General features: G+C 40.2%; 1 protein-coding gene across 3 annotated transcripts in view; it reads left to right on the top strand.

Annotated features, from left to right (window-relative positions):
* ncanb (neurocan b) overlaps positions 1–16399 on the top strand; it is a 175232-nt gene that overhangs the window by 62025 nt on the left and 96808 nt on the right. For all 3 annotated transcript variants that reach the window (XM_084921781.1, XM_084921783.1, XM_084921782.1), the window contains 3 exons: positions 3600–3893; positions 4836–5705; positions 11728–12927. In XM_084921781.1, coding sequence (XP_084777907.1) covers positions 3600–3893; positions 4836–5705; positions 11728–12927 — 2364 coding nt within the window. The remainder of the gene's footprint in view (positions 1–3599; positions 3894–4835; positions 5706–11727; positions 12928–16399) is intronic.

Here is a 16399-nt window from a genome sequence, read left to right as displayed (position 1 = left end):
ACTGCACACTTATAACTGCAAAAAGGTAGGTGAAAGCTCTCTTTACACATTAGAGACCTAATATAGATTTACTTTGCAAGTTAGAGGGCATATCCTGATTTCATAAAGTGTTGCTCCACCTTTAAGTTGTTCTCCATGGATGAGTAACTGCAAGTTGGCTGACTTTTTGCCTATAGCCTAAATCTGTTAGCATCACATCATATAAAATATATAGCAATTGAATGCATGTTTGAAGCATTTTTACAGAGTATTCTGTTTAATGCCAGTTAGCTGGAAGCATTGCAAGACGGATGGAGACAGAGTTGGTTTTCATACATCAAAATCAGTGGTTGTTGGCTAGAAATTGGAGGCCTGCTTTGGTTTTCTTTCACAGATGTCCATAAATCTTGAATGATAGATCTGACAACTATGTCAGTGTTTACTGCATCACCTCAAAGCCTGACGATTATAGCAAGAGTAGCTGGTAGGCTGCACCTTATAAAGCTGCTACTGTGCAAAATGAAAGTCCTCCAAATCTACAAGAACTTCAAACCATTTTTAAGGATTAGAGAAGAAAGATGGCCACATGATCAAGCTATTTAAACGTTATTTAAAGAAAACATTTGTACTTACATCTTGAAATCAAATATTGCAGTGATGAAATATTTTCTGTCATTGTCTGACTTTTTCTTTTTGACTGAATGACAGAAAAATCAGATGGCCGTCCATCATTTTTGACAGATTAGAAGAATGATGGTGACCTGCCATTAGATCAAATAATTCATATGCAATAGTGACAAGAATAGTGCTCACAGCATTGGCGACTTCTCTTTTTCTAAACATAACATCAAACATTATACAGAAATATCCTCCCTCAATTTCTTTGGGTGCATCTGTGACCACTGCAGGTCACAGATGGATTCTGTTGCACCCTGATACAGAAGAAACACATGTGGTCTCATGTAAAAACAGTATTGCTGACCTCTGATCGCCTCCCTGGGGGCAGTGTTTCTAGACTCGTCCATCCCATCCATCCATTCTCTTCAGCTATAATAGAGCAAGAGGCGGGGTGCACCCTGAACAGGTCGCCAATCTTCAGTATATGAGGTTACAATGAGGGTTATTATAGGATTACTGACAGTGGCCCCATCAGTTATCTTACTTTATCAAGCGAGCATCCTGTTTTCGTCACATTTGGTTGTTTAATAACAATGGCTGGAGTATTTTAGTGTCACTTTGAGTAAAAACTTACGTGCTTCTTGTGGTGTTGACATGAGGAGTGATCCCAAGGTCAGTGAAACTGTCTGTCCTTTCCTGATAAATGCATGTTCTCTTCTCTGTATTAAACAGTGACTGAGTTGTTTCTTTATTATCTTTTTATTGAATATATTTCTTTATCAGGATAAATTAAAATTAAAATGACTGGTAATAATAGATTATGATGGACATTTTATGACCCTGTCTGTCACAATGACAGATGATGCAACCTCAGCTTGAAAGACATCAAGTCAGCCAGTGACCTTTATGATGCTTATTCCTCTTAAAGAGTCATTGATGTGCTTTGAGATTTGCCTTCTTTCTTCTCAAACGTCTCAGTTACATTTTTAGCCTTCTATTCTTTAATCTCAATATTGGATACACAGTATTTGTTGCCATCTTGATGAGGACTGAGCAGCGGCTAAACACCAGGGGGAATTATGGATATAAATCAATTAAACTAGTTGATAAGTTTTATTGTTTTTAGGTCAAATTAACAAACATATCTAACATTTTGCTCCTCCTGTTTGATTTAATTGGTGACTGAAGCCTCTCCACTCCTTACTTATCTTAGATAGATGACAGCTGTGCAAGTGTGCTCAGGCATCACAAGTTCACTACCGCTCATACTACATGACAAGCTCCATGAGTGCAATCGTACGTCCAGTGTATCCTTTGTGTAACGCAGTATATTTAAGCTGTCAGAGCTCTGATTGCTCTCTTGTTGCCACACTGCTATGAAAGCCATTCTTTCAAGTGTTAGTGCTGTTTTTAGAGAATATTAGATCATCTCCAAAAATCCAACTGTAGATTGTAAGTATGTGGTCCTCAAGGGGGAAAGTGATTATCATTTCTCTCTCCTCCCTGCTGTGCTGAGCGTGGTGTTTCCTCTAGGGGAATGATGGGCTCAGTGCTGAAATGGCAAATATTAACACTGCATATATTCGTCATTCACACCATAATCACGTCTATGCCTGACTGAACTTAAGTGTTTGTCATACTTTAACCTCGTGCAAATTCCAAAGCCCAATTACAATAACTGGCATCCGTTTTTCTAATAATTTTAACACCGCATTCTGACCTGCAACAGGGGTTACTTTATCTAGGTCTCTCAGTATGAGGTGTGCAACTGTCATTAAGCATCATAGTAGTAAGAAAGCCATTCCACTATTTAAAGACAATATTAACACCTAGTATGGGACTGATGTGCTGAGAAGAGAAAATTGTGCAACCATCTCTAGACTTTATATCCTGCAGTTAAGAATGTTGTTCAGTGGAATTAACAACCTGATTGAAGTAATCAGCAAATAATTGTCTGCAGTCAAAGCAAAATTCCTGGGTGATACATAGCTGGTGTTTCATTCATTAATAAGAAAACAACAAAAACTAAAAGATGAATTAATAAATTCTGCAACAGACCTTTCTCTACATGTACAAAAGCTCAGCTGGGCTTGATTTGCACAAAAAAATGAAAGTATATAGGTCTTTCGCTGATTTGTCAATCTTTTCTAATTTAATCTGCAATCTATAAAAATTAGCACATTTTCAGCACCTTTTAAATGCCTATTTAAGCATCTTCTAACTTTAGTTCTGACAAATAACACCTCATATATCCCCTTTCTGGCTCTTTCCCATTTTATTTTGCTTGGATCTTGACCTTTTTAACTGTTCAGAAAAACTGAAGTGACACTCTTCTTTCTTGACATAAATCTCCTAGATCCTCGTATCAAATGCGTTCTTCTGTTTTCTGCTCCTCATTCTTACTGTCCAACCCTCCAGCTTATATATTTTTCATCACCACACCCTGAGCTGCCAGCGATCATATAAATGCATTTGTGCTATGTTCTTCTTGAGCACTCTCTGTCTTGCCTGTTTTTGAATTTCTTCTTTATCAGCATCAACAGCACCATTCTTCAGCCTCTTTTTTCTTCTTTTCTTTTATTCGCTGTCTGTGTACTTAGATCTTTTTAAAAAAAAATGTCTTTGATTGCAAACAATTTCCTTTAGTTAATACTTTGAATTACTGATTTCCTTTTATTATTGCAGGCAACAATAAATGCCTTCTGCTTCCTCACTTCTAGTCTACACCTCTTACTTTTTTTACAGTTCACAAAGGAGAAAGAGAAAATGTCTAGAACTGATTGCCATTATAGCACCTTAAAAGAAAATACTAATACGATTCAACCAAGAAGAGACAGACACAAACTCAAATTCACTTAACATAATTTTTCAATACCAAATGATCCAAGAATCAACCAGCACTCAAAATCCTGCAACTGCCAACCAACAAAACAAAAATTTTCTCAAGGCTGAAGTGCTTTTGCTCTGTAATACAACTCAACGCTTCTTTTTACACCTTCCAGGTGAGGTTTTTCACTCCACAGTGCCAGAGAAGCTGAGCCTTGCCACCGCCTCCACTCACTGCCATTCCCTGGGAGCCCAGCTGGCTACTGTTGGGCAGCTCTTCCTCGCCTGGCAGGCTGGTCTTGACCAGTGTGATCCCGGCTGGCTCGCTGATGGCAGCGTTCGCTATCCCATCAACGTCCCGCGGAAGAACTGCGGCGGAGACGAGCCTGGGGTACGGACTGTCTACAACAACCCGAACCGGACTGGGTTTCCTGACACCGCAGCTCTGTTTGATGCCTACTGCTACCGAGGTACTAAGCCCTCTGCGATAATGAACGTGATGCAGTTACATTGTGGTAATTGCCATGGTAACGAGCGTTGTATCTGGGGAATTGTTTCCCCTTCTGATTTTTAATTAACATGAGATGTTGGTGTCACACATGAAGGAGTTGTGAAGAGACTGTGCGACATTTGCTTCCCCTCAATGGATATCAGGGCTTGTATGTTGTGGGTTGCTGCGCTTGCAAGACAGAATGGAAATATGGATCAAATAAGAGTGAGAGCATGACTAAAGCAAGTCTAGCTGGGGTCTGCAGTGACTGTGTCTGGCCTTGTCCTCTTATCTGCTGACACACGAATAAGTTGGGCTCATCTTCAAACCGAATGAACTATTTTGTTCACTGTTTGTAGCCAACTTTTTCCATCAACACACACAGAATAAGAACTGATATTATGAGAAGACTACAAATTAATATTTAGGTAGGAAAAAAGAAAGAATGACAATTTCATCTTTCACATTGTCAGCCCATGAAAATGTAACTGAAGTGAAACATCTGCATAACCCAGTAATTTTAAAGTAAACAAGAACAGCGTGAGAGCAGAGCAGCAGTGAATCTGTCAAAACAAACAGCTGACAGATGAACCTCTTCATAGCACCAACAATCCTGAATGCAGATTTACAAGAATAATGTCTTTCAGATAGCTAAAAGTAGATAAAAATGGTAATGGATTTTGTTTATTAACATAGATATGGTTTGTGTGAATAATATTGTGGATACAGTCACATTTGTACATTTGCTGATTTCAAATGGTTGTAATTTTTTGTAGAAAAACAGATCTACTTGTGATATCTATAACACATGTGTGTCCTACTCTGGATTTAATCTTCTTAAAAATAAGGAATGTGAGGTTTTTGGCTGTGTTGTAACGTAGAAGACAAAACAAGTCAATTGATGTGTGATTGTGTGTTTCAGCCCACCAGCCAGCAGGGGTGCAGGCTGCGGAGCCACAGCCTTTGTATCAGACACCTCACCCGGCAGCAGAGGCCATGTCCTTATTAACCGAAGCCCAGGATAGTGCCTCTATTCCTAAGACTTCCACCTGGACTGGCCTTGTTGACTTAGATGAAGTACGAGTCCCGTCCATTGCTGGAATCAACAACTCATCTGAGATCTCCGAAGAGCATGTGATCATCCACTTAAGGCCTGAGGAGGGTTGGGATGAAACTCAGGATGGACCTGGAACGCCAGAACCCAGCCAGAATGAGTCACACAGCTTAAATAACAGCAAGACTCTGGGCGTTTCTGACCTTGAAACCTTCGAGAAGCATGGAGGCTCTGCCCATGAGGAAGAAGATGGAAGCTACTTTGGATCTGAGACCCCAACATTATCCTCAATTTCTACTTCCACGCCCCAAGTTCAAACCAGTAATAGTATTCTGACTGACTTTGTTAACACTCTTATGAGGCCTTTTAGATACTGGACTCAGAGTGAGGAAGGTGATGATACAGAGAAAACACCCATGGTGCCAGACGAAAAGACAACAAATAACCAAACACAGGGGGAAGCGCCCAGCAGGAACCCAAGTTTTCCAAAACCCAGTGGGAAAAAGGGCAGCATAGATAATGCCATTATGGAGCACAGAAGTGGCACTTTTTCTTTCAGGAGTCCGGTGACTGAGCTGCAGAACTCAGAAGAAGGTCTTTCCAGTGAGGAGAAAGAGGTGATGCCATTGATTCAGTTAGTACCTGCAGTCCAAAGCACAGAGGCAAGTGGTACGAGCAGCCCTCCAGGAGAGAGAACAACGAGCCCCATCGCTGACCACATTCAATCTGCTGTTAAAGGTATGAGTTCAGCTTTTAATTTGTATGTATATTTCTATCTACAATTCAACTTTACCCTTTAAAACAAATAACTACACGTGAAATTGAAGCAGAAATGAGCCTAAATTGAAGCTGTTTTGTTTCAAATGGAGGCGGAGTGCATTTGAATATCTCTGGTAAATATAGAATCTGTTTGTGTCATGCCTTTTAAATAGTCTCTGCCTCTCCATTCCACTCTATCTTCTTTCCCCTCGAGTATGCTATAATATATTCCTCCGCAGGGCAATTTGAAGTATCGCTGTAAATTTAATTAAACAGTAATTGCAAACAAACAAAGGGGGCACAGCACATACAGTAATGCAGGGTGTTGGAGTGTTCTGCCTTCATTCTCATATTTATTGAAAAAGCGCTTTGTTTACATTGCAGGCTGTAAGAGTAACAGCTATGCTTACTTTTTTAAACCTATTTGAATGTGATGAAATGGTTTTTTTTTTGCCTTTTGTATTTTTGTTTAAAAGAGGACAACTTACAGCCTGTTTTTTAGGAAATGGAGCTATATTAGACTATATTAGTGGGAATACCTGTGGCTAATATTATAATATAGAATAATATAGAAACATTTCAAAATCCATCTTTCATAGTGATTAACAAGGATACAAAAAAACCCCAAACATACAAGTCATAAAATCCAGAGATTTAAAGGAAGACATGAGAATCTGGAGTGCAAAGTCTGATATATAATACTGTGCTAAAGTCTTGAGCCCCTCATTTCTTTTTGCTTTGATTCCAAGGAGCCAGATTTTCTTGTGATTGTTTTAAAGTGGCGTTGGGCTATAGTTCTCTCAGCTGTCTGAAGGTCTTTCAAAGTTTCTCTTTGATCATTGGCTGCTCTTTCACACTTTTTCCATCCAGTCCCTGCATGTGGCCATTTTGAATGGAATGCCTCTTTGCTTGTTAAGCAACCTAAGACTGACCTTTGAATCCTTCAAGCATAAAAAGGGCACCTAACTCAAGGGACGAGCCAGCGTTGTGTCCACACATAACAGACAACTTAGCAAAGAACACATTTTAAACTGTTTCTTTAGCTAGCCTTATAATAGCAGCTTGTTGTAAAAGCACGTCATTTGTTGCGATTTCTTCTGTTGAATCTACAGAAATGCCAAAAATAACACAGTTTGATTGGCATAAAATAGTGTTTGTGGTACAATAAAGTAATTTTCAAAGAGTTATTAGCCAAAAACAGGCATTTTTTTTTTAGCATAGTTTGCTGTGTGTCCTTAAAAGTTTTGAGGAAACAGGACAAACAGAGGACAAAAGAAGAAATGGCAGGTCTAAAAAAAACTATCTGCAGCAGAAGAGCAGTATCCAGCAAAGACCTGACAGAGGACTTGAGAGAAGCAGCTGGCCCTTCAGTTGATTCATCATCCGTTCACTAAAGCCTTGTCAGAAGTGTATGGAAGTGTAGCTGTCAAGGAGCAATTCTCGGATAGACAACAGCAAGAAAAGCCTGACAACTGCCAAATTACACAAGAGCTGGGCTGAAAATCAGTGGCAACAGGTCTGATGGAGTGATGGCTCCAAATCTGAAATTTCTGGTTGAAACCGTGATCAACAAGTGTGGAGCAAGTCAGGAGAGAGGCACAACAGTGAGTGTCTACAGCCATCTGTAAGACATGGTGGAGGCTCTGTCATGGTTTGGGGCCACATTTTAGCGAGTGGTGTTGAAAATCTTGTCAAAATTGATGGAATTATGAATGCAGAGAAGTACCATCAGATTTTGATCCACCATACAATACCATCTTTAAAGTATTTGATTAGTAAATAAGTTAATTGATTAGGTCAGTGCATACAAGAATACCTGGATGGAAAAACACAATGGAACACTATCAGTCATGGATTGGCCTCCCCAGAGCAACACTCCCGAAGCAACGCTGCCTCATCTTGACAAAGAAAAGAACAAAAAGGTAGCCAACATCCAAAGAAGAGCTTTGAATGTCCTTCAGGACGAATGGAGAACTATTCCTGAAGAATAGTAAAAGGAATTACAAGAAAGCTGTCTAAGAGAGTTCAGGCTGTGTTAAAAAATAAATATGGTGTTACCAAATACTGACTTTAAAGCTCATCAAAATTGTACACATCAACTGTTTTGCCTTATACAGTGTATTCTACTATAATACTAAATTAGAGCACATCAGAAAGAGGTAAACAAGCAAGGCTAAAAAGAAAGTGTACTACAACCTTGGGTTGATGGAAGCAGGAAGCTTTTCTTTAATGGCCGCCACAAATAACACATTCATGGCACCAGCTAAATAGGAAAGATCCAAAGTAAGACAAACATTCACACCAGCAGCCAAAAGAATGATTCAATAAAGGTGCAAGGCTTTTCTCACCTAGCAATAGCTGGCTTTATTAATATAAATACTCACTGCTGTGCTACCTGAAATCCCATAGCAACCCAATCCCAAGGTATTAATGAAAATCCATCCTTTAGTCCGCATGCATTATTCACAACCTTATCCAATTAACATGGAGGCTGGGCTGCAATGCCGTTCACTCTAACCACCATCCATGTCTCTGCCAATTAGGCCCCAGCTCTTTGAAGGTAGGCAGTAATGATCACTACAATGTGGGTGAACAACACACGAGGAGCGTGAGCATAGGAAGGGAGAAGCAAACAAAGGGAAAGATGGAGGAAGGAGTGTGAGGTGTAGTTTTTTTTTTTTTTAATGTTGCTGTGATGGAAAACTGCCCAGCTCATGTCTAGTAGAACCAATGAGCTAAATTAGCTGTTGTTGTGCATCAAGGGCTCAACACTTGATAGCGATTAACATTGCTGTTTTGTCTCTTTGATTGAGGGGGAGGAAAACATTTGTTAAGATGGGAATTTATATAATGATCACATTTATTTCACATGCTTCAAAATTCTTTGCATCAAGAGCATTAAGTTAAATAATTTGCCAAGAAAATATGAGTATTTTGAACATTTTAATAAACTGAAACAGCATGTTAACAAATTATATTCAGGTCAAGAATCACAGCTGAGGAAATATTTGCCAGCTTCATACCAGTCTCAGAAGACAGTGAGGTCTTCACACTGACACTCAGTGTGGCTGCTCCTGACATGATTCACCTGGCCATGCAATAACTTTACCTCAGTCTTTTTTTATTAGATGCCATATCTGTAGATGGAATGAGCTGGCATTAGTACCATCTTCTGTCTCGCGCTCCTTCTCTTTCTATCATTGTCGGTGTCCTCGCTCGCAATTTAATATCATGTCTGCCTGACCTGCAGGGATTCTTTCAGCCCGTTTACTCCACTAAAGTGGAGTCAACACAGCAGAACCACTCAGTGGAAGCACACAATTACTGTCTGAATGAGGTTCATTATAAGTTTATTTTGCAGCATTTTTGCTCTGAGTTCTGGCCATTTCCACCAAGCCCTCCACCAGCAGATTTACAGCAGCTGAGCTGAACTCTAACCATGCTCTAAATAGCGCCATGAAATCACCCAAACCTATGCCTAATTGTCTCATTTTATTTATTACATGGGTCATTACATAGATGATCAAACCAGATTAATGTGTTTAATTATTCTCACTTCCATCAGTGTGTGTAGTAAAAGTATGTAATTAGCTATTTGGATTATTAATAGGACAATTACGCCAGGCTACATGGCTCTTATGGAAATGAACCTCAGGCTCGTAAACCTCACTTAGGCATACGGCAACAGCGAACCTTCTGAATAATTTACATACACTTTAATATTTTATGCATAGACATATTTGTGCATGTTGTCCATCTTGAGGTAATTTGTTGTGGTGTATTGCTATACTTTTCTGACACGTTAACTGAACTGAGGGTAGCCAAACTGGGCTGAATGATTATAAAGGTGGGATCACTAACTAGACCTCTCAGTAATGTGACTGCACCACTGTCCTAAAAAAAATCCCCACGAATCATCCATGAGTTACACATGCAGACAGAATGAATTATTGATGGTGTGGACAGAGCCTGGTTTAAAGCTGTAAGCTGATAACATACAGTGGAACATTTCATCTAAATAAACAGATCGAGATGGAGCTTGTTGTGGAGCCAGTCATTTGCTTATCGTGCTGCAAGTGCATCTGCATTTTTCCACATGGCTTCTCTCACTACAGGCAACTGTATACCAGCAGGAACTTGTTTTAGGTAAAAGAATCCACAGGGAGTGGAGAAACAGGGACAGAGAAGTGTGAAATTACATTTGAATACATCCTCCCATCCTTTTGGTGTGAGTTTATTTGTGGGCATGTGTGCATATACTCCAGAAGAGGAGGTTCCAATTTTTGTCTACAAACTCCAGCAACTTTAATACCTACACTGATCAGCTCCAGTGGTGCAGAAAAATATCCAAAACATCCAGCTTACAGTAAATGGCAGTTAACTGCTTCTTTTAGTTTGCCAAAATTATCATTTGACTACAGCTTCAAGGAACACACAGAAGAAAAATTGAACCTACATCTCAGGTACATTGCGTCCGTAGTAAACGTGTAAAAGCACAGTTAAGATTTTAAAGACATTTTAATACACTTTAGGTTGTTGCAGCAGTGCATAAAAATGTAGAAAATATAGTTTTATGGAAATAATAGAAAAACATGGCATGGCTAAACTACAATTGTTCTCTGCAGGTGATTGCGTTACAAACCAAGACTAAGAAGAGTAAATTCTATTCGAGAATGCAGCTTTGAGGGAAAATGGGCTCCATAGGCAATAAACACATCTGAGAGAACTCTGGATTGTTTACTTTGTTTGATCTGGTTAATATAATTCATTCTGAAATAATGTGTTTAAATTATTAACAGCTTTAGTTTATTACATGATAAATATGATGAACAAAAACTGTACTTTCCAAGCTCAATTGGAAAACGCAGTGTTGGATATTTCTGTGCTCCGGTCAAGCGCGAGGAACATTTTGCTGTTCTTTTTTTTTTTTTTGCATCCTGACAGATAAGTGTGTATGAAATCAGTTTGAAACCATAGCCACTCAGCCTGATTGATCAAGCAACCAAGAATTATTCTTTGTTTATTTAACTTCATATAAAAAAAACCAAAAAAAAAACAGGGATATTACTGATGGAGCTTATGGAATTGTTGCTTGTGTAATCAGGAATCAAATGGTAAAGAGAGGCATAAAAGGAATGACTTCATGGCATTTCAACCTCCATTGTTTCATGGTAAACTCCCTCTTCATTATTTACATGCATTTTCACACACTTGATTATTTTTACACATTTGGACCTGATTATTTGAGTGTTTCTCTCACCAAGACTTAGCTAAGACTGGCTGGCTGTGCAAGCCCTTTCTGACTTGTGTTTCCCTACTGGCAGGCTTACAGCCACTGTATCTAAAATCCTCCATTGGATAGACTCCAACTCCAACTCCACTATCTTGTGTTGCATCTATGATGGTATTCTTTGCTTTTAAAGTTCACTGTTGGTCTCTAACCAAACACTGTGCAGTGCAGAACAAGGACCACCGTTCTTAACTGCTCTCTAAGGGCGCGAGGTTGCTCATGGCTCTGTGGTTTATTTGCCGTAAAGTAGGGCAACTTTTATTTGCAGAGTTGCATCGTTTATGTCGTGTTATTTATTCGTTCTTGATGAGTGGGTGGGTCAGTGGGTGAGTGGTTGCACCAACCAGTGAACCTACCTCATTCTTCAATATCCACCCTTTCCATTACCTGCAAATCCAATTCCAATTCGGTTGGGGAAAAAAGCAGAATTCTATTATCTCATAACTGCGTACAGTGTGTGTGCAGGAATAAAGGAAATATGCAAATACTATGAATGAAATCAGATACAGTTAACACACACCATTTCCAGCTCAGAGCACTGGCCACAGCAAATCTGTGTTCTTGCTGTTATCATTCATTTTTTAACTATGTTCCCTGAACAGTCTCCATGGGGTTGATGTAGTCTGTGCTTGAGTTTTAAATTGCTAATTCTAGATAACATCCCCTGATGCTTTGCTTAATTAGTCTGTTCTGTCTCTGTATTTTCTATAGAAATCCCTGAATCGGATCCCACTGAGAGCTCACCACCCAGTGAACATGTCAACTTCTCCAGTCTTCAGGGTCTCAGGCGACACCCTACCTTTGTTCCTGCTCCCAGCTCCCAGTTTCAGTGGGCCATCAAATCAATGCGCATTCCCAAACTAGGCCTTCCTAAAAATGTGGGCTATGTGGGTAAAAAACCCACCTGGGAGCCAATGGAAGCTAAAGCAGGACCCATTGAGATGATGACCCTGCCCACCTTCCTTCGACAGGACTACACAGATAATTATTCAGGTGAAGGCAAGGAGCAGGATACAGAGAATGTCAATACTCCAACTGCCAGAAGCGCATCAGGAGAGGAGAAAGTGATAGAGGGTAGTGGAGAAGGGAGCAACGTGCCGGATGGATTTGGAATGAAAGAAAACAATTTGGACAGCAGTGGCATCAAAGTGATTACTGAGTCGAAATCTTCACTCAGCCAGAGTGATTTTGCCACTGTGGCTGAGCGCACAACTCTGTCCCACTGGCAGCTGGTGGAACAGCCCACCACCCCACCTCAGGTCTCCCAGGAAACAGAGTCAGCAGAGGAGGCTAGGGGCGAGATCTTCTACATTCACAGGCCTACTGACAAGCTCTCATCTACCTCCTCACACAGCGGAGAAGTTAGTTCAAACTCCGGATTCACCCCAGTTTATAGAAAAGACAGTAAAGGTACAAGCACTGATGAGGTGATGATTACCGCACATGAGGCTTTGATAGAGATGCTGACAACTTCTGAAATGACGACGGCAGAGCTTCTGGGCAGAGATGCACAGACAGTGGATCCTGCTACCACAGCAGCCACTATAGAAAATAGATCTTATACAGAGGAGCCATCTATTTCCATTTCGTGGGCTCAGGAAGACAAGGAGAAAGCTACAAGTTTACCCAACATGCAGGGGCTCTCATCGACTCCTGCACCCGAAGGAGCATCCACAACCACTTCTGGAGTCATTCACTTGACTACTGCCGTATCAGACATCAAGGTTGCTGCTACAGAAATGGAATCCAGATCTGCCGTTTCTGAGTCTTTTGTTGTGGGAAGCCATTGGACGCCATTCAAGGGCTTAAAGTCAGAGGAACATAAAACCCCGCCAACAACAGAAGATACTGGTACAAAGAATCCTTTTGGCATTCTTGTACCCAGCTGGGAATTTGGGCTCATCCCATCAGGTAGGTTAGCTTCATGTTGTTCCCAGTGAATTAACTGTCATTATTGTCTTCATCATTGTGATTGTCTAATCAGCAGAGATTTATTTAATTATGTATGCAGATTAGTTGGAGACAAAAGCATCAGTACCCTCCACCTTAAAACTAACTCAGATATAAAACATATGCTCCCAACTTGGTCTGTCTGTCACTTGTTGTTTCATTCTACATCTTGTTTCTGTCTCCTGCTTTGACATATATCATGCATTCTTAATCCAGCCTCGTTTGCCCTTTGTGCCTTCACATTTACTTTCTTTAGACAGAGAAGTAGTGCAGTGAGGTGAGTCCAGCTAGGTCTTAGTGAAGTAATTAGCGGGTCACAGCAATTAGGTGAGCTGGGAAGAGGCAGAGATCCTAGTCCCCAACAAATCAATGTAGACACAAACTACAAGATGGAACTCGTAATAGACTGTGGTCTCTTCTTCTGTCTCATTTTCTTTTGTGTTCATGTTTATTTGACTCGATCTTCCATTTTTGGCTCAACTATGTTTTCTTATACACTCACAATAATTGCAATGTCTGTGCTCTTTGTCTCACCACAATCACATCGATTTCTTTTGATACTTAATGCACCTGCTACTTGTGGCAGAAAACCTCAAAGTAAATGAACACGGCAAATGCTGCATGCTGTATAAGTCTATTTAGGTCTCTGAAATTTGTCTGGTTTTAACAACCAAAATGTGTTTGCTCAATGTTTAATGAATCTATGTGGAAGGATTGCAATATTTATTGCATGATCCTCCTTAACTAATGCCATATATTCATCCTCAGATCTGTGCTTCTAGGTTTTGAAAATGCATTTTTAAAATCATGATTTGGATTATGAGTCATCCTGCTCAGTAAAGTGCATTTCTAAAAGTTTTATGTCATCACATGTAGTTGGTGCTGTTTGGAATCACATTGCACGTGGCCCACATACTGTACAGTTTTTTATGTATATGTAGACAGATAGATAGATAGATAGATAGATAGATAGATAGATAGATAGATAGATAGATTTACACTACCAGTCAAAAGTTTGGACGCACCTTCTTATTTAATGGTTATTTTTTATTTTCATGACTATTTACATTGTAGAGTCTCACTGAAGGCATCAAAACTATGAATGAACACATTTGGAAAAAAGTGTGAAATAACTCAAGACATGTTTTATATTTTAGATTCTTCAAAGTTACCACCCTTTGCTTTGATTAGTGCTTTGCACACTCTTGGCATTCTCTCAATGAGCTTCATGAGGTTGTCATGTGCAATGGTTTTCCAACAGTCTTGAAGGAGTTCCCACAGATGCTGAGCAGTTGTTGGCTCTTTTGCCTTCCCTCTCATCTCATCTCATCTCATCTCATCTCATGTCATCTCATCTCATCCCAAACCATCTCGATTGGGTTTAGGTCTGCTGACTGTGGAGGACAGGCCATCAGGCACAGCACTCCATGACTCTCCTACTTGGACAAATAGCCCTTACACAACCTGGAGGTGTGTTTGGGGTCATTGTCCTGTTGGAAAATAAACGATGGTCCAACTAAACACAAACCGGATGGGATTGGATGTCGCTGCAGGATGCTGTGGTTGCCATGTTTGAATAAATCTCCAACAGTGTCACCAGCAAAGCACCCCCACACCATCACACCTCCTCCATGCTTTTCTGCGCCACACAAAGACACAGCGGGTGGAACCAAAGATCTCAAATCTGAACTCATCAGACCAAAGCACAGATTTCCACTCCTTGTGTTTCTTGGCCCCCAAAAAATCTCTTATGCTTGTTGCTTTTCCTTAGTCATGGTTTCTTAGCAGCTATTTGACCATAAAGGCCTGATTCGCGCAGTCTCCTCTGAACAGTTGATGAAGAGATGTGTCTTCTACTGGAACTCGTAGCATTTATCTGGGCTTTAATCTGAGGTGCTGTTAACTTGTAATTTCTGAGGCTGGTGACTCGGATGAATTTATCCTCAGCAGCAGAGGTGACTCTTGGTCTTCCTTTCCTGGGGCAGTCCTCGTGTGAACCAGTTTCATCATAGCACTTGATGGTTTTTGCGACTGCACTTGGGCACACATTCAAAGTTTTAGTAATTTTCTCGACTGACCGACCTTCAGTTCTTAAAGCAACGATGGACTTTTGTTTCTCTTTACTTAGCTGATTGGTTCTTACCACAATATGAATTCTAACAGTTGTCAAATAGGGCTCTCAGCTGTGTACCAAACTGACTTCTGCACAACACAACTGATGGTCCCCACACTATTAAGAGTTCACGAAATTCCACAAATGAACTCTGACAGGGCCCACCTGTGTAGTAAAAACTATTTCAGGTGATTACATCATGAAGCTCACTGAGAAAAGGCCAAGGGTTTGCAGCGCTGTCAACAAAACAAAGGGTGGCTACTTTGAGGAATCTAAAATATACGCCAATTCCATATCTTGTTTTAATATAGTTGATGTTTTCAGTATGAAGACATTGAGAAGGTGTGTCCAAACTTTTGACTGGTATATGCATTTAAAAATTATTATATATATGAATGAAGTCATCCCCACAGGAGAAATCAGATTTGGTCGAGTGATGTTTTCTAGTTTACAGGGAGCTGTAAAGCAGGAGATGAGCTTTCATCCATTTAATAACAACAGGAGGAGGAGATAGATTTTGATTTCAGTCGAATGCACCCCAGCAAACCAATAACGTAGGCTCAACTCTGTCTTGTTTGCTTGAGGTGCATGCATTCAATATATTTCACATTTTATGAATGCTTTCCATGGAGCATGACCATGACCCATTATGCAATCATTTAATTTAGTGAACGTGTAAATCCTGCCAAATTATTTTATTCAGAGAAGGAAAAAACTGTTTATATAAGTGTAGCTCAAGGGCATTTAAAATAAATGTAGACACTATATTCTCTGTGTCCAACTGTTTATTACGTCAGAAAAATAAAAGAAAACAGTCAGTAGTAGAGGACATTTTGTCTTTATCATGGTGATATTTGAATGGACTGAGTGGCCCTGCTCTTGTTGAGTGATTAGAAGCATGAGACCACTTCCTCTGTGTGACCTTTTATAGTTGTCAGTTTTTAGTACAGAGGAAATTACAGCAATGGTTGTCTGCCCATTACTTCAGAGAGATAGAGACAGAGAGAAGGGAAAGGGCAGGAGGATGGACAGCCCTGGGAAGTAAGAATAGGGGGCGGGAGGGTTGAGGCAGAGCTTGAGAGAGGTGAGCGTGTCCTCCACAATGCTGTGGGTAGGAGAACATAAAGCTCTTTAATCAATGATCAGAGACTACACTAACCATAGTCCTGTGGGCATCTAGAGAGCACATTGTTCCTCCCCATGTTTTCTTTTTCCTCTCCTCCTTTTTCTTTTTTAAATTTTTCTTTTACATGTCTGTGCTTCCTTCCGATCTTCATTCATCGCTGTCTGATCAGGCTCAGCCCCTCTGTGTCCTGTTTG

Source organism: Perissodus microlepis, chromosome 23 (assembly GCF_051167445.1).
Source record: "Perissodus microlepis isolate ML-2025 ecotype Zambia chromosome 23, ASM5116744v1, whole genome shotgun sequence".
Classification (NCBI taxonomy): Eukaryota; Metazoa; Chordata; class Actinopteri; order Cichliformes; family Cichlidae; genus Perissodus; species Perissodus microlepis.
This window is presented reverse-complemented; position numbering and strand designations above follow the sequence as displayed.